The sequence below is a fragment of the Lepus europaeus genome, chromosome 7, assembly GCF_033115175.1.
Source record: "Lepus europaeus isolate LE1 chromosome 7, mLepTim1.pri, whole genome shotgun sequence".
Taxonomy (NCBI): domain Eukaryota; kingdom Metazoa; phylum Chordata; class Mammalia; order Lagomorpha; family Leporidae; genus Lepus; species Lepus europaeus.
In genome coordinates, this window is record NC_084833.1 from 129,186,288 (window position 1) to 129,212,512 (window position 26,225).

Below are 26,225 nucleotides of genomic sequence, written 5' to 3' on the forward strand. Positions count from 1 at the left end.
GGCTGACTGGGTCTCTTCTGGTCTTCCCTAAGTTCCAAGCTCACCAACCCAGAACGGCACCCTCCAGGCAACGAGACATGCTCAGCACCTATCCTTCCCATGCCATCCCCGTGGGCTTAGTGCTCCACATGCCATTGCTCTCCCTCCCACCCGGAGCCTTCTCCCTCCTAGCGTGGGGGCTGTGCATGTCCAGGTCAGGATCCTGGTGCCAATCACAGTACTGGTGATCTCTGATGGGCACACTGGGTGTCTGAACTCATTGGCGATCATGGGCAGTGTGGCCATTGTGGAGGTGCACTTAGTAGAGCAGAACCAGGGATCTTCAAGATTGGAGAGTGTGTGCTCCTGCTGGTGGGTGACTTGGGCTTCCCTCTGGTGCTGCACTACATGACTGCATGGGTGAGTGCTGAGATGTGCTCTGCCAAGCACCTACACCACAATTCTCTGGGTCCTGTACATATTCATATTGGAAGTGATGATCTGCTTCATCTGCCGTAACTACAAGATAGCACCAGGGAAATAGTGTGTCCCTTTATAATGAATTGACATAGCTGAAATGGGAAAATACTGGGGACTATAATGGAAAACAAACTAAAACTAATTATGCTCATTATTATTATTTTGTAATCATTCATCAAGTTTATATTGTGAAATATAACCAGTATCAGCTCTAAATTCTTACATATTCTTTGGTGTTTCTGGATTTCCTATCAAGTTCCATTCATTTGTCTTTCCAAATGTCAGTAATGATCATTTTGTGAAAATTAGCAGCACACTTTCATATCTTTAATAGCAAGTTTTTAAGGCATTCCCAACAAGTATTATCACAAGAGTAAATGAAAGCATGGTAACTCAAAAATTTTAAAGCCCTGATATCATTATTTTACTTATGTAAAATGAATAAACCTATAAAGAGCTCACATTGTGAGAAAAGAAAATTTCTTATTGACACAGAACCACCTTCCCTGTCCATGCTCCCATCTAAGGCCTCTCATTAAAGCATGTTTATACATAAATGTTCACTGATATGAAACGGATACTGGATTTTACGAAAATAATTATTGGTTGAGAAATTGATATATGATGGAAATTATTTATCTCGGGATGCATTTTTCTGTAGTGTGTACAGTATATGCAGTAGAATGAGTACATTAAAATAAGCCACTCCACAGATGTAATTGTGTTAGTTAAACCACTTACCCTCGTCAGGAAGGTGTTCTATAAGGGGATCATAGGTAGCTCAGAAACCAGGTGAGGTTTTGTTTCTGTTTCAGCTGCTCAGAGAGGCAGCCTAGGCGCTGTTTCTCCATTTCAGGTGCTGAGAAGCCTGCGGGGTTGGGAGCCCAGGGTTCCGGGTTACCGGAGGGGCTGGCCACAGTTGGTGCTGAGCTCACACTTCTCCCCATCCACCAAGGTTTGCAAGGGGTTCTGGTCTCTACAGTTCCCGCCAGTTCTGAGCATCAGGAGCGGCTGCTCTCAAGCATCTTCATCCTCCTTGGCAGCTTTGCGCAGCTTCCCAAGGGCCTTTGGTGAGAAGCAGCACCGAGAACCTGATTTAATCTCATTTGCCATTCTCAACAGCCGACGGAGGACATCAACATCCATAGACACTCGCCCTTCTTACATGGGAAGGTAAGACTTTCACATTCTAGACTACTGCCGATCTTCCCAGCCAGAGAAACCTACAGTTAGCTCTGTAGATGAGCCACCTGTCTGCCTCCACGTCCCAACAGAAAAGCTCAGCGCTTCCTCAACCTTGGCTCACAATGACTGTTGCCAAGCAACGCTGGTAAACGCATGCCCAATCGCAGCCTCTAGGAGGCCAGGCGCTGCGCATGCGCACAGAATCCCAGTCACCAAGAATGATCAGCGCTGATTTGCAGGGCCCTCAGCCTCTGTTGCATTGTTTCGTTTTCAAATGTGGGAGGTTTCTTGCTGACTGTTGGGAACTGTTTTGTGAAAGAAAGATTCCTATCTGGAACTTTAAAAGGCTGAAGGTTTTGTCCGGAGTAAACTCACCAAAAATCTCTGTAAATTGCATTAGTCCTCTCTTCCACAGTCTTCTGGATTCTAGCCATTTTCCACAGGAATTTATAAAAACATAGTGTTTTCATAATTTTTAGTAACTGTTGCCCTATATATCATTGATGGCAAACTTAGGAGGAGAAATCAGGACACGTTGTCTGGGAGACAAGAAAATGTGTTTCTGCAGGCCACCTACTCCTCTCATTTGGCCCAGCTGGTCTTAACATTTTCTTTATTTTTTTTTGTAATTTTCTGCAAGTGAAACTTTATTAATCCATGGTTTATTTTGAAGTATGATATAATAAGTATGAATCTCTTAAAATGATGTTTCATTTTCCTACACAGTTCATATTTTTGCATTAGGGCTTGCTTAAATGAAAAATGATCAAATCCTCTATTGGGAAGGGGATGGAATTTTATGTGGAAGTTAAGTAGATTTTGTTTGGATTGGGTTTTGCCATTTCGTCGTCTCTTGAGCCAGTGGCATCTTTCTGGAAATTCATAAATATTTTCTCTGCATGATGTCAGAGAAGTATGAGCTGGGTGAGGAGGACAGTTCTGGGAGTGAGAGGCCTGAAATTGGTTTATATTAATTTGGTCCACAGCCAACAACCTTTTAGACTTAAAGGGAAAGGAACTTGCTGAGACTGAAAGCTGCAGAAATATCCACTTTAACCTAAGAGAAATGCCCCATGGTTGTTCCCATAATTGATCAGTGACCAGGCACCTCAGCCATTCAAACAAGCTCATGCACCCCACAAGCCAGCCCAGCCATCTTCCTCTAGGGCATGAGCACACCATGTCCTAGCCATCAGTGTGACATACTGTGTACTCATTTACCCTCTGGCACTGATGAGATGGGACCAGGAAGGATCCCAGCAGCTATGAAAATCTTCTATTTCCCTGCACTAAGGCCCCTTGGTGAGTGGACCTTGCTCCTACAAATTTCCACCACTTATGCTAAGTTAAAGTGTGCTGGCAAAGAGTTGACCCTGGGCTCCTGGTAGTGCTGGCTTCCTAGACAGTGACATGCTGAGAGCTTACAAATGAAGTGTGTGTTCTTGGCCAGGTCTGGGTTGTTGTTGCTCATGTACTCCTCACTCTTCCAATACATCCCCAGGGAACACATGTCTTGAGTCCAGCATGACCACTGCCTAACAGAGGGTTATCCAACAATCAGGAGTTTCCTCAGCATCAGTTGGCCTAGTCCAATGGGCACAAGAATAACCCATAGCCTAGGAGTTATGTTTACAAACTGAATGTCTAGAAGCACAGTTCTGGTTAGCTGAGGTCCTTGGGCAACTTGCTTTGTCCATTTAAGTTTTCTCATCTTTAAAATGGACATAATAACAGCACCTGCTTATTAGGGTTTTGTGGATTTACTATAACAATGCATAGCTCTGATTTATTTATGTGAATGGCAAAGTTACACAAGAGAACGAGGGAGAGACAGAGAGAGAATTCTTCCACCCACTGTTTCACTCCCCCAAGGAATTGCAATGTCCAGGGCTGGGCCAGACCAAAGCCAGGAACCAGGAGCTTCTTCTGTGTCTCCTATGTTAGTGCAAGGGCCCGACTATTTGGGGCATCTTCTGCTGCTTTTTCAAGCACATTAACAGGGGCCTCAATGGGAATTGGGGTAACTGGGACTCAAACTGGTACTAATATGGGATGCTGGTTTTGCAGGCAGTGGCCTCATGTGGTTATCTAACCCAGCTCTGTGTCTACTTTTCCTCTGCACCCTGTTAAACAAATGAAGCAGCAGGTGTGCACCTGATATTTGAGTACAGACCCTGCCACTTTCTTCCTGACTGACTTTGGGAACATCATTGACTTTCCAGGTCCTCAGGTTTTTCATTGGCAAATCAGGGCCAATGAAAATGAGCCTGGGGATACAAGTGTTAGAAGCCCAAGATGTGCTGTCTACAGACTAAACCTTCAAGAAATGAAAGCTGCATTCTGTCCAATGATCAGTCCAGCATTGGTTACGTATTCTGGATGGAGGAGGCAAAAGGTGAGAGGACTCCACAGTCAGATGCAGAGTCAGGGAGCCCTTCAGATAGAGATGGAGATTAGTACATAAGGCTTAAGCTGGCATGGTATGGGTGATATGGGATGGGGAGCAAGATGTGGGGAGCCAATATGGTCATCTAGGGCCAAGTTTAGGCTTAGAGGCTGAATACCCAGTAACTGTACTTAGGAGGATCCTCCTAACCCCTAGCTCTGCTCCTCCCTGGCCCTTCAGTGTCGGTTCAGTCACAGTGTGTCCTACTCTATGATGTGCTTGTATTTCTTATTGCTGCCTGGGACCAGGAGTGGGGAACAGTGCATTATGGGGGTATTTGTGAGTTTATAGCTCAAAGAAACTCAATTTTGCCCATTTTCCTCTCACACTCAGGTGGGAGGCCACTCTTTGTGGGGACTCTCTGAGGTAAGTAAAGATAGGGGACAAGCAGGGCTGAAATGCAGTAACATGAATGACCGGGCAAGTTGTGCAACCTGGAATGGGGCCACTCCCATTCAGGGAGAGAACAATGTGTCTTTCTGTTTCTGGCTTATTTCACTTAACATGATGTCCTCCAGTTCTATTCATTTGCTGCAAATAAGATTTCATTCTTTTTAGGGGGGAATTGTAAGAGCTTTTTGGTGGAATGCTTAGGTTTTACATGTAAAAATCATATAATATAATCTGAAAAACATGGATATTTTGAACTTCTGTTTTCCGTTTTGATGACTTTTATCTCTGTCTCTTCTCTAAATGCTCTTGCTAACACTTCCAATAGTATATTGAATAGGAGGGGTGAAATAGACCACCTTTGTTCTATAAAGTATATTTTCTTCTGTAACTTATTTATTGAAAGTTTTTATCATGGAGGTTTCTGATTCTTAACTAATGCTTTTTATACATCTATTGAGATAATCATATGGATTTTTTGTTCTTCCTTCTATGTGGTGTGGCCTATTACATTTGCTGACTTGTGGATGTTGAGATATCCTTGCATCCCTGAAATGAATCTCACCTGTACATGATGTATTATCTTTTTTTTTTATTTTTTATTTTTTTTTTGACAGGCAGAGTGGACAGTGAGAGAGAGACAGAGAGAAAGGTCTTCCTTTGCCGTTGGTTCACCCTCTAATGGCCGCCGCGGTAGCGCGCTGCGGCCGGCGCACCGCGCTGTTCCAATGGCAGGAGCCAGGTGCTTCTCCTGGTCTCCCATGGGGTGCAGAGCCCAAACACTTGGGCCATCCTCCACTGCACTCCCTGGCGACAGCAGAGAGCTGGCCTGGAAGAGGGGCAACCGGGACAGGATCGGTGCCCCGACCGGGACTAGAACCCGGTGTGCCGGCGCCGCAAGGCGGAGGATTAGCCTGTTGAGCCACGGCGCCGGCCGATGTATTATCTTTTGATGTGGTTCGGGTTTGCTAATATTTTTTGAGAATTTCTGCACCTATGGTCATCAGGGATATCGGTCTGTAGTTTTCTTTTTGTGTTGTATCCTTCTTTTGTTTTGGTGTCATAGTAATAGTGGTGTTATAAAAAGAGTTTGGCAGAGTTCTATTTTTTTGAATATTTTGGAAATGTTAGAAAGTATTTGAATAATTTCCTCTTTTTAAAAAAAAGATTGATTTGCAAGTGAGTGAGAGAGAGAATCTTCATTCCACTGGTTCACTCCTCCAGTGGCCACAGTGATTGGGGATAGACCAAGCTGAAGCCAGGGTCCAGGAGTTTCATCTGGGTCCCCCAGGTGGGTGGTAGAAGCCCAAGTCATCTTCCCCTCCTTTTCTCTGGTCATTACCAAGGAGATGGATTGGAAGTGGAACACATACCAACACCATAGGGGATGCTGGCATCACAGACAGTTGTTTTACCCACTATACTGCAACACTGCTCCTAGATTTATTTCCTCTTTAATGTTTTGTAGAATTCAGCTGTAAAACCATCAGGTACTGGACTTTGCTTTGTTAGGAAAAATATTTGTTACTGCTTTGATCTCATTGCTTGTTACAGGTCTGTGCAAATTTTCTGTATCTTCTTGAATTAATGTTATTATGTCGCTTGTATCCAGTCATATATCCACTTCTTAAGCTTTTCCAATTAGTTAATGTATAGCTTCTTATGATCCATTGCACTTTATCAGTTGTAATGTCTCTTTTTTCATGCCAAATTTTGTTCATTTCAGTTTTTTCATTGTTTCTCTGACATGTTTGCCTCTTTTAATCAACTTTTCAAAAATCAGCTTTTCTTTTTGTTGATCTTTTGTATTGTTTTCTTGGTTTCAATTTAGTTAGTTCCTTCTCTGATCCTCATTGTTTCTGCTGTCCTAATAATTTTGGATCTAGTTTTTTATTGCTCTTGAAGTCTTTAAGATGAATCATTTGACAATTTATTTGAAATATTTCTATTTTATGTATACACTTAATGCTACAAACATTCCTCTTAACAATATTTCCATATACCATATGTATTTTTGATATGTTGTGTTTTCATTTTCATTTGTTTCAAAACATTTCTTTAAAATTCCTTTAATGAGCAACTGGTCATTCAAAAGCATGATGGTATGTTTGTAAATTTTCCCTTTCCTTGCTGACTTCTAGTTTTGTTTCTTTGTGGTTTTAGATGATATAAAGCAGTTCTAAAACATTATTGAGGTTTAGTTTCCTGCCCAATATATGATTAATCCTAGAAAATCTTCTATGTATTTATCAGAAGAATATGGATTACACAATTGTTGTGTGAAATTTTCTGTAAATATTTGTTAGGTCCAATTTTTAAATAGTGTGGTTGAAATCTGATGTGTGTTTATTGGTTTTCTTTTCTTTTTTTTAAAGATTTTTTTAATTAAACTTTTATTTAATGAATATAAATTTCCAAAGTACAGCTTATGGGCTACAATGGCTTCCCCCTCCCAAAATTTCCCTCCCACCCACAACCCTCCCCTTTCCTGCTCCCTCTCCCCTTCCAATCACATCATGATTCATTTTCAATTCTCTTTATATACAAAAGATCAGTTTAGTATATATTAGGTAACGATTTCAACAAGATTTTTTTAATTTATTTATTTGAGAGGTAGTTACAGACAGTGAGAGTGAGAGGGAGAGACATTGAGAAAGGTCTTCCTCCCAGTAGTTCACTCCCCAAATAGCCCCAATGGCCGCAGCTGTGCCAATCCAAAGCCAGGAGCCAGGCACTTCTTCCTGGTCTCTCATGAGGGTGCAGGGTCCCAATGACTTGGGCCATCTTCTACTGCTTTCCCAGGACATAGCAGAGAGCTGCACTGGAAGAGGAGCAGCTGTGACTAGAGCCAGCACCCATATGGGATGCCAGCACTGCAGGCGGAGGATTAACCTACTGTGCCACGGCGCCGGCCCCTATTGGTTTTCACTCTGAATGATCTCTCTACCTATGATAGTCAGATGTTGAAGTCCCCTATTATGGTTGTATTGGAGTCTACCTTTCTGTTTATGTCTAATAATATGTGTGGTATAATTTGGGTTGTCTTGTGTTGGGTACCTATATATTTATGATTGTTATATCTTCTTGCATTTCTTGCTACATTGTTCCTTCTGACAATATATATTTCCCCTGTCTCTTGTACAAGGATTTCATTCAAAATCTGCTTTAATACAGCTTGTTTTTGGCTTCCATTTGCATGGTATATCTTTTTCCAGCCATTCATTTTCAGTTTATGTGTATCTTTAATCTATGAAGTGAGGTTCTCATAGGCAGCATATAGTTGTGTCTTTTTTAAAAACAATCCAGTCAACCTGTATCTTTTGACTACAGAACTTATTTTATTTACATTCAAGATTGAGATTGATAGATAAGAACTTACTGCTGTCATTTTCTTGATCGTTTACTGATTCTATCAACTCTGTTAGTGAAGTTTGTACCACTGTTTGCTTTCAATATTGTTACTTCTAATGTAGGACTCCCTTCAGGATTACACTATAACCTGTAAGGTTAGATTGGTGGTTAGGGATTCTCTCAGACTTTGCATGTCTGGAGATGCTTTATTTCTCACTTTGAAAAGGTAGTTTTTTTGGACAAATGATTCTTGGTTGGAAGGTTTTTCTTTCAAGACCTTAAATACATCACTCTGCATGTCAATCTTTAGCCCTCTGTGGATGTGGCTTATGGAACACTCTGCAGAGCTTGTGTGGCCATGGGGTCTTCCTAATTTAATCATTTGGCAAGCAGGCCAGGAGGAGGAGTGACTTGTTGCTAAGGCCTGGCCAGCTGGAGATGCCTGTTCTTACACCTCAGACCATGTGCAGACAAAACACAAGTGGAAACAAGGAGTCTCTCAGGTTTCAGATGTTTCCCTCCTTGTTCCTCGTTGCACTATTCTGAGAACAACCCCTGGAGACACATATTTTCTTATGCCTGGGCCTTTGTTATTTGAAATGATTCTTCTGACTGTACAGACCTAGGAGACAATGTCCTCAGAGGACCACTGATAAACATCAACCAAATTGGGGGTGGGGTGGATAATCAGTTCTCAACATGTGTTTGGAAGTAGTGAGTATCCTTGTATAAAAGTATTATTGTGGTTACATATGTTAGGGAAACTCTAATAGAGGTATGGCAGGCTTTCACAGGGTCTGTAGAAAAGCTACATTAGTCTCCAGCAAGTAGACTGCAGGGCTGCCTGAGGATATTGCGGACCAACAGACACCATGTCCATGAAACATCCATCCCTGGCTCCCAGGTCTGGTGTTCTGGGTCATGGTCAGGGTAAGAATTTTTGGAGCGAGCCTGTCCTGTGGGGTTGTTGCCCAAGCCTCTTATTCTGTCACTGGGGAAACCAAGTCCTTATGGGAGGAAGGAATTTCTTGGCAGAGCCTGCAAGTCATCCTGGGTTCAGAGACCCTGGCCACCACCTTCCCTCCTGTGTGGGCTTCACGATACCCCACATCATTCTTGGCACTAGTATGTCCCAAATTCCTTGATCTGTGCACCACATCTTCTTTCCACTGGGCTCTTCTGGAAGGAGTTTGGGAGAGTGCTTGGGAGATGGGCTGCTTAGAGTCCCAATCTAGGTCTAGATGTCTCATGTGGCCTCTGGCTTCAGGCAGAGTCTAACTGGGCTCTGGGTAGAAGGTGATGATGTTTGTCCATTCCCTGTGGAACAATTTTTAGGCCTGTGAGGCAGGAGTCATGCTTATCTGATGGTGGCTACAGTGATGGTAGCTCTGTGAGCCCAAAGATAAGACCTCTAAGCCTCCCTTCATGGCCTGTGAACTATGGCATCGAAGAACCAATGCTATGAGTTCCAACATCCAGAGAGCAAGGTGTCCCTGCCATGAGTGACCATGCTTGGCTGAGATGCAGCTCAGGGATAGTCATGAGAGGCCAGTGTTGGGGGAAGCCAGCCACGAGAAGTTTGCTATGTGACCCTATACAGACCACTTGGACATACATGAAACTTCATTGAGAGATAGTTCTGAAAAACCCTAGCATCATGTGTTTTGTGTGTAGCTGGGGTGGGGAAGAGATAGGACCTTGGTTTGGGTTCCCAGGAGGCCAAGTCTTAGACTTAGGTCCAGGAAGGCCCAGTGAGCCCTGGTCCCAGGAATCAGAAGAAAAGGAGCAGAAGATAAGGAAGTCCCTCTAAGGAAGGAAGAAAGGCTGAGGCTGCTTTCTTTGACCCTGAAGCTCGATCATACTGCCACCTCTAGGGCAGGAATGGATTTGCTTACTGGGAGGATGGAAGCAAGGACTGTTCACCTACTAGGACCATCCCCCAGTGAGATAAGCTGGTCCTGGAGGCATGGATTCTGCACTTCTGGCAGTGGGAGTTTGGCCAGAGCAGTTTCCCATGCACTTGGAGATAGGCATGAGGCTATCGGTGTAAATGAGGGTGAGGTCACTGAGCACTTGGTACTTCTCACCAAGAAGTGACATTGTCAGAGGTAGGCCCTGGGATACCAAAAGGGCAGCAAGGGTTCTGCTACAAGCTGTCCATTTGTCTATGTCCAGGGCATGGTAAACCCAAAGAGCCTCAGACTGACTAGAAGGCATATTTTCTTCTCCATGGTGTGGCTCCCACTCAGGTCCTCTACAGTGGGTTCTTTATTACATAATATGGTCATGATAGCGTGGGACCATGGAACATGTAGATGAGGTATGGCCAGTTTTGGAAAACATGAGCAGATCTAGCCTAGATCACTGCAACCCATCTTCCTGGGTAGGAAGCTTGCTGTGGCCTTAGAGCATTCCTAAAGTGGGACTGAATAATGATTTACTTATTGCCTTAGACACAGGATGTCTTTTTGTGTTATTGAAAAATCATTAAGTGAGAAAATCTCACTGGGTTTTCTTCTGAATTAGCAACATGATTTTTAAAAATGTGCTCATAAAAATGTTCATTCAAAGCTTGAAAATGAGCCCGGCCAAAACTGCCAAAATGGTCCCTAACATCCTAGGGTTTTCAAACTAGAAGAACACCTCCAGACATACACATGTGCACTCACACGGTGCTTAGAATATGTATTTGTGAAATACTCCCCAGCTCCAGGAAGCAATGGTAAAAAGAACAGTGCTTGAAAAATATGATAAATCCCTTGTATTTCTCTGTGGTCAGCAGAATACTGTAACCCACAGTCCCTATAGGGGTGGCACTCATTATCAGTGTGTCACAGGTGCTACTTCCCAGCTGAGGGAGCCTAGGATCCTGTTTATTGATGTTTGATTTCAGATAATTCAAGAGGGATGCCTGTCCCTTTCTGTCATCCAGTAGTTTTTATAAGAGTGCTGGGGTCAAGTGTCTATCTATGGTCTGTGGAAAGGGTGGGGGGATGACCACCTGCTAAGGGTCAGGATTGGGACAGAAACCACCAATTCCCATATAGATATAGATAAAATAGAGGAAAAAGAGAGAAGGTCCACAGTCTCATCCAGTGTCTTGGAAATCAAGCATACTGAAAATGGTTCTTAAGAAGAGATTGCTCCTTATTCTGCTAAGAGGTTTTCTTGATTTGTTAACATTTTTGTCACTCCACCAACAGACCTGACTATAAATGATTCATTTTCCAATTTAATGGTTTTACTTAATCTTCCCTTTGCTTCCTTCCCTACAACTGTGTGTTTGAGGGAGAGGGAGAGAGAGAGGGAGAGAGGGTGGGAGGGAGAGGGGGGGGGGTAAGGGGGATAGAGGAATTTGCTCCTGGTTGAAGCTCCAAAATTTTCTCAATAAACCAAAAGGAGACTCCATTCTGTTCAAGTCCCAGCAATGGGCACCTGCCTGGACCAAATTATATCTCATAGCCATTCACCATATAAGCCTTTCTCTGCTCACTTGTTCCTACCTTCCCTAAGCCCCTTCCTAGGTTCAGGTCCTGGCCAGAGATGTTACCCAGCACTTACACCCTCTCCCTGACAGTTCCACACCTGGATCGATAGTGTGGTTGGGATGAGGCTACAGAGCCTTGAACCTGTGTTAGTTTTCATTGACAGTAGCAATGTAGAGCCACAAACCAGTGAATGCAGTAACATAAATCCCTTCTCACAGAAGGCTGAGATCAGTGTGAACAGGTGCCCAACTAGGACTGATTGAGGATCCTTTCTTGTTCCTGTCAGTTCACTGTGGTGGCTTCCAGTTCCTGGACTCAGCTGTCATCTCTACCCCCATGTTCACATGGTATTCTTCCCATGTGACTGTCCCTGTGACCAAGTCCCTCTTCATATAGGGGCCCCAGGCTTTTGGATGTAAGACTCACCCGGCTTCTGTACAACCCTGTCTTAACTTCAATGTTTGCACCTGCAATAGTCCCATTCACAAGTAAGTTACCATGGGTTAGTATTTCAGTGTATCATTTGGAGAGCTGAGACTGCCTTCTGCTACTCTCTTCCCTCCACAGGAGCTGTGGAGCCTCTCCTTGGACCATCAACAGACACAGCAGCCTGTGAAGGAGCAGAGCCAAGCAAGCAGTGGTGGCTCAGGGGGCAGGCAAGGCTCTCATAGGAGCATGGAGGAAAAATTAGAATAACCTAGTCAGTTAAGAATAAAATGAGGCAAGTGTCTGAGGCTGTCCAATGGGACTGGAGATCTGTGTGCCCCTCAGACATTGGTAGAATGTTGTCTGCAATCAAGCTGCAAAGCGTGGCTAGGAGGCTTTCTTTGAGATGTACGAACTTCCTGTTCTGTATCTTAAAGCCTATGATTTCAACCATATCTTCAAGTCATTTGCAATCTTCCACCCAGAGAATGGGGGGGGGAGCAAATCCCCTAAGGGGAATTGGACTGTCTTCAATCAACATACAGTACAAGAAACCCCCATTTTACATAGGTGCCCCCATAGGAGGACCCCATAAGTAAACAGCAAGTCCTTAAAAACCCAGTGAACTTATTGTTCAGGGCACTCCTCTCAGAAGAAATACTTTTACTTTGCAAAACAGACAAAAATAAAGTTTCCACTTCTTTGCTAATTGTTTCCTGGCTTCTTATTTCTACACTAAGCTAAGGAGAAGAACCCACCAAATTTGCTCTGGTAACCACCCTCCCCTTTGTACTTGTGCCTTGAAGAAACCCAGTGCTCCCAGACCATGCAGCTCTAGGATCTATTGCAGATGATGTTTGGTAGCTGGGGTAAATCACCAGAGTTCAGAGGTGCAAAAAGAATGATTTAGGGAATCAAGGAGGCTTGTGGTGTATGCAAGGGGCAGACTGGTTACATAACAGGAAGCTAGACAATGAAATGCCCCTGACTGAATGTTAATTTCCCCGTGTCCTGCCACCATCTCCTGTTTTTAGAATCCTGGCCATCGATAACACTTTATTTTTATTTTTTTTTATTTTTGACAGGCAGAGTGGATAGTGAGAGAGAGAGAGACAGAGAGAAAGGTCTTCCTTTGCCATTGGTTCGCCCTCCAATCGTCGCCGCAGCTGGTGCACTGCGGCCAGTGCACTGCGCTGATCCCAAGGCAGGAGCCAGATGCTTATCCTGGTCTCCCTGGTCTCCCATGGGGTGCAGGGCCCAAGCACTTGGGCCATCCTCCACTGCACTTCCGGGCCATAGCAGAGAGCTGGCCTGGAAGAGGGGCAACCAGGACAGAATCTGGCGCCCTGACCGGGACTAGAACCTGGTATGACGGCGCCTCTAGGCGGAGGATTAGCCTGTTGAGCCGTGGCACCAGCCCATCAATAACACTTTAAAGAAGTCAGCTGGGATGTGAAGTATGGAACATACCAAGAATTTGGTTCTCTTTAGCCACTATTACATACTCTGCACCTTCTTGAGGGAGACATCACTGCTGGTGTCCATACATAAGGATCAGGTGTTCCCAATGATATGGGGGTGTTCTAGAAAATTCTCTCAGCCATGAGGAGAGTGTTCATCTCTAGGGATATCAGAGACAGCCATGCTTTTCATAAAGATATACATGGTCTGCCCCTTGATGTGTTCTGCTTGGCATTGCTAATTCTTCCCTTCAGAACATAGGGCCTCAGCTCACCAGAGAGCCTCATCATTCCAGGACTTTTCTGTAGTGATTCCTGCAGTCTCATTGGCCTGTGTCTTCAGCTCCCAAACCCTACCATCTGGGACAAAACCACCTACATTATCTCGTGTAGGCATCATTTCAATGCTTTCCTAAGCATTGACTAAAGGGAAAATGGCTGGAGGAGCAAATAGCCTAGATAGTATTCACACCTTGGGCAGTGAAGGTCATTCCAGGACTTTGGCAAAGTGAAGGCCTGCCTGATATGGAGACCATGCTCCACTCAGCCCCTACCTGATCTCACATGTATATACCCACATTCCATTTTGAAAGTGAATAAGCAGAGTGGAGCACCCGGGGCCTGTCCTTGCTCTCCTGTGTTCCTTTTGCACAGGCCATTGTTCATGCTTGCTTTCCTACACCACCCATCTTGGCCACTTTCCTGCCCCCATTCCCTCCCTTGTTGGCTCCAGGGGAAAGCCTGGTATGGAATTCCTGGCTCATCTGACCCCTGTCTCCCTTACATAACCCCCACATTCCTGTTTATTTCTCTTACTTTCCCAAATAAATTCTGAACTGTACCATGTTGCCTATGTTGTTTATGCCTAAGCTTAGGATGCTTCTTTAAGCTTGAAGCAAGACCTCAAAATATTAATTTTAATGTATGTTCCCCAATAACATATGACAACCACGGAGGGACCTATTGATATTTGTTTAATCTGTTTAAAAACCAGTAACATGGTAAGGGGCTTTCAAATGGCTTCCCACAGTTTCCAAGTTATGAAAATCCTTCTGCATCCCAACCTCTCTTCTCTCAGCTTTTGTGGCTTTCCTCAGAAATGTGACATGCGGTTCATCAGTCTCATCTCTCAGAAATGTGCCTGAAAAAAATGCATGAGTTTTGCTTAGCTTTAGGTGTTTTCTTCTTAATTATTATTTGTATTGGTGGGGGGATCTTTCAGAACTTGTGGTTTTCAGGAAGAGGCTGTAAAATGCAAGTATGGGTTTAATTTGTGTTTATATTTCAGTAACTTTGGGAGAATGGGATTTTAACATTATTGTAATTTGGGCAGGAAGGTGAGAGAAACATTTTAGTGGATAGCCAGTTTGTGAGAGTTTATCAATATATAGACATTTCCAAGTTGTTTGTGATGTTTTAAAGGACAATTTGAGTATTTTCTAAAGTTAGAACTTAAACCATTTTTAAAGTTTCACCAAAACAAAAATTTCATCTGCCTCAGGCTTTTGATTTTCAAATCAGGCATACTTTCAATTGGTGATTTGAGGTGAGGGAGAGGGTTCCATTGCTGGTAACTGGTAGCATCTGGAAGGCTGAAATTTAAACATGACAGAGGCTCCACTTCCTGCCTCAGAGAGTGGGACTTCCATTTCAAGATAGCAGCCTCCTTCAGAAAAATGTGGTTGACAAGATGCAGACCCTATGAAGGACATGAGGTCACCAAGAGAGTGCCCCCCACTGGTCTTCTGCCCTTACCTGAACATGGGCAAGAGATTCCACCCCAAGATGTTAGCCTCCATGGCTGACCATTTGATGCATGCCTGGTTAGCTGAGTGACTTTTATTTAGTTTTTGTTTTTAATTCATCCAGTTTGTTATTTTCTTGGCTGTGTGCTGGAATGTGCAATTCTTGGATTCTCTTTTTTTTTCTTCTGTGTTTCCTTTTTTATTTTTTAATAGGCTTCACTTTTGGATCCCCATTTTTTTTCAAGATTTATTTATTTATTTGAAAGCAGAGTTACAGAGAGGCAGAGGGAGAAAGAGAGAGAGAAAAGAGAGATAGAGAGGTCAGTCTTCCATCCACTGGTTCACATTCCAGATTGCTGCAAAGGCTGGGGCTGCACTGATATGAAGCCAGGAGCCAAGAGCTTCTTCTAGGTCTCCCTCACAGGTGCAGGAGTCCAAGGACTTGAGTCATCCTCTACTGCTTTCCTAGGCCATAGCAAAGAGCAGGATTGGAAATGGAGCAGCCAGCGGTTGAACTGGCACTGCAGGGTTTCCAGCACTGCAATGGCAGTTTCACCCACTATGCCACAGCACTGCCCGCCCCTGCATTTTTTCTGTTATGGCTATGTGTTGGAATTTGTGCCTCCACCCTGGGATTCAGTACCACAGGAGTGATGTTTACCCTTTGGCCTCCTGAGATTCAATATCTCAGGCATGGTGGGATGTCTGAGATTTCATCTGGGTCCAGGTGATTTTCTTTTTGGCCTCCCGAGATTTGGTACCCCAGGAGTGGCAGTCTGGAATGGCATTTCTTAGAATAAGTGATATTTTAAGCTTTATGCTGGGTATAACAAAAAATAAAAAGAGAGAAAAAAATTTAGAGCACCCTCAGTGGGCTGGGTAAAATAATGGACTCTGTTTAATGTACAAATGGAGATTCTGAGGTGTAAAATTATACCTAATGTGATAATCTAAGTCACATGCTTAAGGATAATTAAGCTCGTGAAAAGCTGTGTCTGTTTTTAACTTTTCAGCCCCTACAAAGAGACTGTAAAGCTGTAGAGTTCTACATACCTTCCTACTGAATTTTGCTTTTTTAAAGATTTATTTACTAATTTGAAAGTCAGAGTTACACAGAGAGAGGAGAGGGAGAAATAAAGAGAGAGGGAGAGAGAGAGAGAGAGAGAGGTCTTTCATCCACTGGGTTCACTCCCCAGTTGCCCACAATGGCTGGAGCTGCACCAATCTGGAGTTAGAAGTTTCCTCCACATCTCCCATCTGGGTGCAGGGGCCCAAGGACTTGGGCCATCCTCCACTGTTTTCCCAGGCCATAGCAGAGAACTGGATTGGAAGTGGAGCAGTTGGGTCTTCAACTGTCATCCATATGGGATGCCGGTGCTTCAGGGCAGGGTGTTAACCCACTGTGCCACAGCGCCAGCCCCTGAATTACCTCTAAGGGTGCAGTTTGAAAACTTGCCATAGGATCCCAAATCCCCATGAGCTGGATGGGAAAAATATCACTTTAAATATTAAAGTTAAGTGTTTAGTAATAATAGAAATAGGTAGGGTTAAAGAGCAGTGAATGCTCCAACATGAAAAGCCATCTATACAGCAGGCTTATAGAATGGCAGCTGCTGTAAGTGGCATTTGGTGACCTCAGAATCAGCCCAGAAGGCATTCTGGTCTGGCTGAAAAGCCCAAAAAAGCATTTTTGGCTTGGAAAGGCAAGACTCTGGTGCAAAATTGTCTCTATATGAAGGATCTCTGTGGGTGAGACCCAGTGGAAAGAAGTGGTCATCAAAGAAGGATACACTTTTCTCTGAGGGGAGAAAAGAACTTTGACTTTGCTTATGGCTTTGTCTAAATACTGTTAGAGTGTGCAGAATCAAAGCTTCAGTAGCCTAGGTAGCTTGTGTCAGGAGCCTTGGGTGATTACTGATGGCATACATAAGAGTGTTTATTGTTGGGACCAGCACTGTGGTGTAGTGGGTAAAGCCACTGCCTGCAGTACCAGCATCCCATATGGGTGCCGGTTTGAGTCCTGGCTGCTAAACTTCTGATCCAGCTCTCTGCTATGGCCTGGAAAAACAGTAGAAGATGGCCCAAGTCCTTGGGCCCCTGCACTTGCATGGGCAACCCAAAAGAAGCTCCTGGCCCCTGGCTTTTGACTGGTGCAGCTCCAGCCATTGTGGCCAACTGGGGAATAAACCGGCAGATGGAAGATCTCTTTCTCTCTCTGCCTCTCCTTCTCTCTGTGTAACTCTGACTTTCAAATAAATAAAATAAATCTAAAGATAAAATTTTTAAAAAGAGTGTTAATTATTAAAATTAACAATATGTGTAACTGTGTACTAACTTCCTATGCATGACCTCTATCTTCAAAGAATTACAGTATTAAAGTTAATGGTAAAACTTGTTCTCAAAGATTTACTTTCTTTAATGTATTAAGTAAAGGATATACTTATGTCTTATGTTTTAGTTATGTCTAAATGCTTCTAATAGATGTGCTATCTTCCTTATGTGTTTGCTTAAAGTTAATTTTTTTGCTCAAACATGGACACTTGGATCCATGTGTCCCTATAATACTCCTATCTCATATGTTTTAAAGTCAAGTGGAGAATATAGGATGGTTCAAGAGCTCAAGGCAGTTAATGAAGCAGTTATTTTAATTCATCCTCTTGTGCCAAATCCTTACACAATATTGACACAAATACATGAAAGGACCTCATGGTATACATTTTTAGACATAAATAATGCTTTCTTTTGATCTTGTTAAGTTCAGAATTCCAGTTTTTATTTGTCTTTGAATGGACTGACCCAGTTTATGGTATAACTCAGCAATATCCATGGACTATCTTCCTCCAAGTGTTCTGGGACAGCCTGCACCTGTTTGGTAATGCACTTGCAAAGGAACTCAGGGATTTTTTTTTTCATAGGCCCAGTGGATAGGGAGAGAGATAGACAGAGAGAAAGGTCTTCCTTTTGCCGTTGGTTCACCCTCCAATGGCCGCTGCGGCCGGCACATCTCGCTGATCCAAAGCCAGGAGCCAGGTGCTTCTCCTGGTCTCCCATGGGGTACAGGGCCCAAGCACTTGGGCCATCCTCCACTGCACTCCCTGGCCACAGCAGAGAGCTGGCCTGGAAGAGGGGCAACCGGGACAGAATCCGGTGCCCCAACTGGGACTAGAACCCAGTGTGCCAGCGCCACAAGGCGGAGGATTAGCCTGTTGAGCCACGGCGCCGGCCTGCCTTTTCATATATTAAAGCAGTATATTTGCTAGCAGCATTTCTGTTGCTTTCTCTCCTAAAGTTTAATTTCTGCTGCATTCATTCATAATATTGGTATCAAATTAAATGATAATTAGATGAAATCAACTGTTTTATTACATAGGACAGTATAAAACACAGATCCTCATTTACACATGAGAGTTCTGCAGGTTCAGGAAGCGAAACTGATAAGATGTATAACATTTCAATAATTAATTAAAATCAGAGTAGCATCAAATGTGGAAAAAAGACTAAATGTTTTTGGAAAAAATAGTTAAATACAGACAAGTTATTTTTTTCAGAGACTGTTATGAAAGTTTCTTGAAGAGTTTCAGAAAAAAATCTAGTTTCCCTCCCAAGGTGCCTATATTTATTACATTTTACATGATCTACAACACATAAATTTGTGTTACAAGAAAGATCTACAATATATAAATTTGTATGTTACAAGAATTAAGGAAGAGAAATTCTAAATGAGTTTTTAAGGAAGAAAAAGTAGTAGTAATTTTAATAGCTGGAGATATATAGAGTATGTTTTAGCTACACAAAGTTACTGAAGTCTGTTGCAAAATAATTGTTGATGTAAATTTTAATTTGATGATACACCTTATTTCACTAGAAAACTCTTTTTAAGTAGTTTTAGGTTTGATGATTCATCATAGTCATCACCTATGCCATTAATCTTTTTTTTAAGATTGTCACTTATTGAGCATTTCACTCTTTGAAATACTAGATATTTGTTTGGGAAATCTTAAGTTCTCATAAGGATTTCAAAGATGACTTATATAGTCAACATTAAATTATAAGGGAAATCACATGTCCTCTGAAGGCATGGAATATTTTGGACATGTTAGTAGCCCTATGGCTAATGTCTTTTACAACAAAGTCATGCAACTGGAAACCATTACGTTTAGTGAAATAAGCCAGTACCTAAAATCAAACATCATATGTTTGATCTGATATGTAGCAAATATTAGCAAATATAAAAATGTGTAGAAAAAAACCAGGCATCTTGTGATTTGATTTTTTTTTTAGCCCTTGTATATACTCCTGTGGCATTATTGTCTTTATATTTTTTTCTAGTTTAATATTATGATTACTGGTTCATTAAGCCTATGGTTACAGAGTGGACTGAAATTATGAATTTGTAAAAATTAAAGAAAAAATAGAAAGGAGGGGGAAGTGAGAGGTAAAAAGAAAGGGATGGCATTATGGTTATCTTACTAGAGTTGTACCAATATAATATATGATATCTTTATATCAATATTTTTTTGACAGGCAGAGTGGACAGTGAGAGAGGGAGAGAGACAGAGAGAAAGGTCTTCCTTTTTGCCGTTGGTTCACCCTCCAATGGCCGCTGCGGCTGGCGCATCTCGCTAATCCGAAGCCAGGAGCCAGGTGCTTCTCCTGGTCTCCCATGTGGGTGCAGGGCCCAAGGACTTGGGCCATCCTCCACTGCCTTCCCGGGCCATAGCAGAGAGCTGGCCTGGACGAGGGGCAACCGGGATAGAAGTGCTGGATTTTAAAGACGTTTCATTCAAATACATACAATTGATATAATAGGAAGGAATAGTTCAATGGAAGGTCACAATTTAGATTTAATGATGATACATTTGTTAGGAATCAGACTAGAGAACTAAATTAAATTGCATTTGTTGACTTACATTTGGATTACAACCACTAGTTACCTAAAGGTAAGAGTTTGGCCAAAACCAACCATTTGGTATTATGTTTTTAAAAAGGAGAGTCTATTGACACAGTAATACACTTTAGCTTGACAAATTAATTTTTTTTCCAATTGAGGTAAAAGTAGAGTATCCTTTAAAGTGGTTGTTTTGGGTTGGCGCCACAGCTCACTAGGTTAATCCTCTGACTGTGGTGCTGGCACCCCGGGTTCTAGTCCCGGTCGGGGTGCCGGATTCGGTCCCAGTTGCTCCTCTTCCAGTCGAGCTCTCTGCTGTGGCCTGGGAGTGCAGTGGAGGATGGCCCAAGTGCTTGCGCCCTGCACCCACATGGGAGATCAGGAGAAGCACCTGACTCCTGGCTTCGGATAATTGTGGTACGCCGGCCGCAGCAGCCATTGTGGGGGTGAACCAACGGAAAAGGAAGACCTTTCTCTCTCTCTTTCTCTCACTGTCCACTCTGCCTGTAAAAAAAAAACAACAACAAATAAATAAAAAAATAAAGTGGTTGTTTTGGAGATTTCAGGTTTAGAGAGAGTAGCAATGTTATATTAGTTATAAATAAGATGCATTAGATTGGGCTTGTTCTGTATGTAATTTTGTTGATGTACCACAATCCAGCATGATAGATATTTTTGAAATTTGTAAGATGTCAAAAGTGTGTTGAGCAGTTTGCTAGAAAAGTCCAGAATTCAGGAAATTGAGGGAAATGATATAAACCTGATTCTTTAGCTGACCTTAGCTAGGCAGAGCCAGTCATGCTCCTGAGCCATACACCAAAATTCAGTGATTCAGGAAGACACAACAATAAGTCAATGAGCTATATAAATCAGAACTCCAGTGAATTAAATTAAAATTAGAGGGGCTGGCACTGTGGTTTAGCGGGTAAAGCTGCCGCCTGCAGTGGTGGCATCCCATATGGGCACAGATTCGAGTCCTAGCTGCTCCATTTCTGATCCAGCTCTCTGCTATGTCCTGGGAAAGCAGCATAAGATGGCCCAGGTACTTGGGCCCCTGCACCCATGTGGGAGACCCAGAGGAAACTCCTGGCTCCTGGCTTCGGATCAGCGCAGCTCCAGCCCTTGCAGCCAATTAGAAAGTGAATCAGCTGATGGAAGACCTCTCTCTCTGTCTCTCATTCTCTCTCTGTGTAACCCTGAATTTCAAATAAATAAATAAATCTTTAAAAGATTAAAATCAGAAATGTCTTATGTGTAGACTCAATGTTCATGAAGGTCTGACCTCTCACCCTAGGAATTCACACATCTCCTGGTAAGTTTGGAAAGAGAATAAGAATAATGATGTCGTGATTTTAGTGTATAAGAGCTTTATGCTCAAATAAGCTAATACAGCCGTCCCCACAGTAAGGAGAATTTGGTCCTAACACAGGCTATTTAAATAACATGGTTGGAATTTGAAAGACCTTTATGCTGCTGTTTTTCATGGCTGTGTTTGTGACTGAGTTGTGATTTGATCATTGTTTTTAAAGAATTTTTAAAAGCTGGAGCTGCGCCAATCTGAAGTCAGGATCCAAGAACTTCTGGGTCTCCCATGTGGATATAGGCCATCTACTGCTTTCCCAGGTCATAGCAGAGAGCTGGATTGGAAGTGGAACAGCTGGGTCTGAAACCAGTGCCCATATGGGATGCTGGCACTGCAGGTGGTTGCTTTACCTGCTATGCCACAGCACCAGCCCCTATTTTTTTTTTAAACAGTGATTCTTTTCATCTTTCTACTTTGGTTATCTAAGAGTAACTGTGTTTATTTTTATTTGTCCTCTCAAAAGGCAATCTGAAAACAGTTATTTCAAGTTCCTTTGTGTTGGGAAGTGTACTCTTTTCAAAATTAAGTATATAAATTCTGGCATTTAACTGTCTTCTTAGAGGCTTAGATAGAATAAGTACTGATTGTGTGTATAGGTGACACATGTATGCTTATGTTTGTGGTGACTGTGGAGAATCAGTGGTTGAAGGCACCTGAGGGATTGGACAAGAACATACACAGGTTGCTTGTAAACCAAGTGCTGGAGTCCTGGGCACTGCTTCTATACTATTTTGCTTTGGATTCAGTTTTGTTCAGAATTTATAGTGTTATTAGCCTATTTTATGGGTAATAAATTCAATATCTTGCTTCATGTTACTATATGCTTAAAGACTTTCTTAATGTTTGAGGTGGGCTTTTAGCTATTCAAGTTGAAGACTCCATGATGGTTCTGGAAATTCCAAAAAGGTACCAATTAACTTGAAGATAATGAATGTGATGATAGTAAGTTGCAGGAAAGAGATAGTGAATGATTTAAAAGTTTTATTGCATTAAATATATCCACGTGACCCCTAAACATGATCTATTAGATTTCATATATACTTATACAAGTGCATTGATTCATGAACATCCATGTACTCTGTTTCCCACACACTCACATATACTATAATTTTTTTTAACTTTTATTTAATTAATATAAATTTCCAAAGTACAGCTTATGGATTACAATGGCTCCCCCCCATAACTTCCCTCCCACCCACAACCCTCCCCTTTCCCGCTCCCTCTCCCCTTCCATTCACATCAAGATTCATTTGCAATTCTCTTTATATACAGAAGATCAGTTTAGTATATATTAAGTAAAGATTACAACAGTTTGCACCCATATAGCAACACAAAGTGAAAAAATACTGTTGGATTACTAGTTATAGCATTAAATAACAGTGTACAGCACATTAAGGACAGAAATCCTACATGATATTTTTTTTTAAAAAAAACTGATTAATTTTCTATGCAATTTCCAATTTAACACCAAGTTTTTTTTTCATTTCCAATTATCTTTATATACAGAAGATCAATTCAGTATTTACTAAGTAAAGATTTCATCAGTTTGCACCCACACAGAAACACAAAGTTTAAAAATACTGTTTCAATACTAGTTATAGCATTACTTCACACTGGACAACACATTAAGGACAGATCCCACATGAGACATAAGTACACAGTGACTCCTGTTGTTGATTTAACAATTTGATGCTCTAGTCATGAGTTGCCAAGGCTATGGAAGCCTTTAGGGTTCGCCAACTTTGATCTTATACCAACAGGGTCATAGTCAAAGTGGAAGTTCTCTCCTCCCTTCAGAGAAAGGTACCTCCTTCTTTGATGGCTCCATTCTTTCCACTGGGATCTCACTCACAGAGATCTTTCATTTAGGGTTTTTTTTTGTCAGAGTGTCTTGGCTTTCCATGCCTAAAATACTCTCATGGGCTCTTCAGCCAGATCCGAATGCCTTAAGGGCTGATTCTGAGGCCAGAGTGCTATTTAGGACATCTGCCATTCTATGTGTCTGCTGTTATCCCACTTCCCATGTTGGATCATTTTTTTCCCGTTTTGATTCTATCAGTTAGTATTAGCAGACACTAGTCTTGTTTCACACATACTATAATTAAAAAATAATAAAATATCTTCTAGAAGTTAATCTTTAAGAAAAGAGTAAAATTTAACACTTACAGAATTCATAAGCATATCTATAAATATTTATAAATAAATTGCACTCAGCATGATGTTTTCCAGATTCCTCCATTTTGTTGCAAATGACCGGATTTCATTGTTTTTTTTTTTTTTTACTGCTTTATAGTATTCTGTAGAGTACATGTCCCATAATTTATTTATCCAGTCTACTGTTGATGGGCATTTAGGTTGATTCCAAGTCTTAGCTATTGTGAATTGAGCTGCAATGAACATTAAGGTGCAGAAAGCTTTTTTATTTGCAAATTTAATTTCCTTTGGATAAATTCCAAGGAGTGAGATGGCTGGGTTGTATGGTAGGGTTATATTCAGGTTTCTGAGGAATGTTTTAAATATAACTTTCTGCAAGTCAATATAACTTCAGCCTGTTGGAACAGTGATTATATATAATGATGCCTCAAGAACTCTTGCAGAGCTTCCACCTTTCCAGGCAAACAAAAAAATCATCATTTATATCTTATCACCATCGCAGAGGATAGTTATTCTCTTTGTTATTTTTTTAAAAATTTTATGTAAGTTAGACAAGTTTCATGTATTTCATATACACAGATTCAGAAAAAAAGTTGATGCTTCCCACCCTGCCCACCCTTTAGTCCATGCTCCACCACTTCCTCTTCCACCCTTGCACATTCCCACTCTTTAATTTTTACAAAGGATTATTTTAATGTTACTTAATGATCATATGGTAAATTCTACACTTAGTTTACTTAATGAGTTCAACAAATAGTATGAAGAAAAAAAAGAAAACAAAAAACACTGTTCCTTAATAGAAGAGACAAGTGCTGTAGCAATCATTGAATCATGAAATATCTATTTTACTCCAATATATCACATTTCAGGCACTCTGTTAGTTACCTCAGTTCAGGGAAAACATATGATATCTGTCTTTTTGGGCCTGGCTTATATTACTAAGTAAAATGGTTTCCAGTTGCATGCATCTTACTGCAAAAGACAGAAACTCTTTAATTTTTACAGCTGAGTAGTATTCCATTGTGTATATATACCATGATTTCTCTATCCACTCAACAGTTTATAGACATCTTGGTTGATTCCTTTTCCAAGAAGTATTTGTCTATCCCAAGGCCTTGCAAAGTTTCCTCAATGTTCTCAAGTAACTTGATGGTATCAGTTTGTAGATTTAGTTATTTAATCCTTTTTGAGTGGATTTTTGTGTAAGGTGTAAAGTATGGGTCTAGTTTCATATTTCTTTACATGGAGATCGAGTTTCCCCAGCATCTTTGCTAAAGAGCCTTTCATTCTCTTAGGGATTTATTTTTGCCTCATTTATCAAAGATAAGTTGGTTTGATTTCATGGTTTGATTTCCGGAGTTTCCATTCTGTTCCGTGGGTCTACAGGTCTTCTTTTATGCCAGTATCAGACTGTTTTGATAATAGTTGCCCTGTAGTATGTCTTAGAACCAGGTATTGCGTTGCCTTCTGCTTTTCTTTTGTTGTATAAGATAGCTTTAGCTATTTGGGGTCTCATGTTTCCATATGAATTTTAAAATCATTTTTTCTAGATCTGAGAAGAATGTCATTGGTATTTTCATTGAGACTGTATTGAATCTGTAAATTGCTTTCAGAAGTATGGACATTGGGATGATGTTGATTCTTCCAAACCATGTACATGGGAGATTACTTTTTTCATTTTTAATGTTTTCTATTTCATCATAGAGAACTTGGACATCTTTTCTTAAATTTATTCCAACATATTTGTTTTTGGAGATAATGTGAATGGGACTGATCTTGAAATTTCTTTCAGAACTGTGGCATTGTCAATGTATACACAGGCTATTGATTTTTCTGTATTATTTTTATATCCTGACACTTTACCAAACCCTTATGAGTTCCAATAGTCTCTTAGTGGATGCCCTATAGTTTTTTGGATCCCCTAAATATAGGATTGTGTCATCTGCAAATAGGGATAATTTGATTCCCTCCTTTCCTATTTGTAGCTTTTTGGTTGCTTTTTCTGGCCTAATGGCTCTGGATAAACCTTGCAGGACTATATTTTTTTTTGACAGGCACAGTGGACAGTGAGAGAGAGAGACAGAGAGAAAGGTCTTCCTTTTCTGTTGGTTCACCCCTCAATGGCCACTGTGGTAGGCACACCATGCTGATCCGAAGCCAGGAGCCAGGTGCTTCTCCTAGCCTCCCATGTGGGTGCAGGGCCCAAGCACTTGGGCCATTCTCCACTGCCTTCCCGGGCCACAGCAGAGAGCTGGACTGGAAGAGGGGCAGCCAGGATGGAATCCGGCACCTCGACCGGGACTAGAACCTGAGGTGCCAGAGCTGCAGGTGGAGGATTAGCCTATTTAGCCATGGCACCGGCTACAGGACTATATTAAATAGCAATGATGAGAGTGGGCATCCTTGTCTGGATCTGAATCTTATGGGGAATGCATTCAGCTTTTCACCATTGAGTGGGATGCTGACCATTGATTTTTCATAAATTGCCTTGATGATGCTGAAGAGTATTCCTCCTATACCCAATTTAAGATTTTCCTCAGTTCTAGACCCTGTCTAGTGCACTTGGGCCTCATTCCTTCGTAATCATAACCTCTACTCTACCACCAATGGCTCTACTCCCAACCTGTGTGTACTGATGGTCCTTTTCCCCACTGAATGCTGTATAATTGTTCAGACCTGGTTAATGCCACTCTTAGGATCATTGGTTACTATCCTCACTCTGTCTTTTATGACCTTGTCTAAATATGATCAGAGTCGGCGAACTTGGATGGCTTCCATAGCCTTGGCAACTCATGACGACAGCCTAGGGTGGTTACTGGCGCCGTAAACTAGAGTGTCAATTTGTTGGGTCAACAACAGGAGCCACTGTG

At 41.9% G+C, this 26,225-nt stretch overlaps 1 protein-coding gene across 1 annotated transcript in view; it reads left to right on the top strand.

Annotated features, from left to right (window-relative positions):
- The first annotated feature begins 268 nt into the window (after nucleotides 1-268).
- LOC133764029 (GATOR1 complex protein NPRL2-like) overlaps nucleotides 269-26,225 on the top strand; it is a 69,521-nt gene continuing 43,564 nt past the window's right edge. Inside the window, exons 1-3 of the mRNA XM_062197674.1 lie at nucleotides 269-335; nucleotides 1,275-1,632; nucleotides 3,895-4,039. Coding sequence (XP_062053658.1) covers nucleotides 269-335; nucleotides 1,275-1,632; nucleotides 3,895-4,039 — 570 coding nt within the window. The remainder of the gene's footprint in view (nucleotides 336-1,274; nucleotides 1,633-3,894; nucleotides 4,040-26,225) is intronic.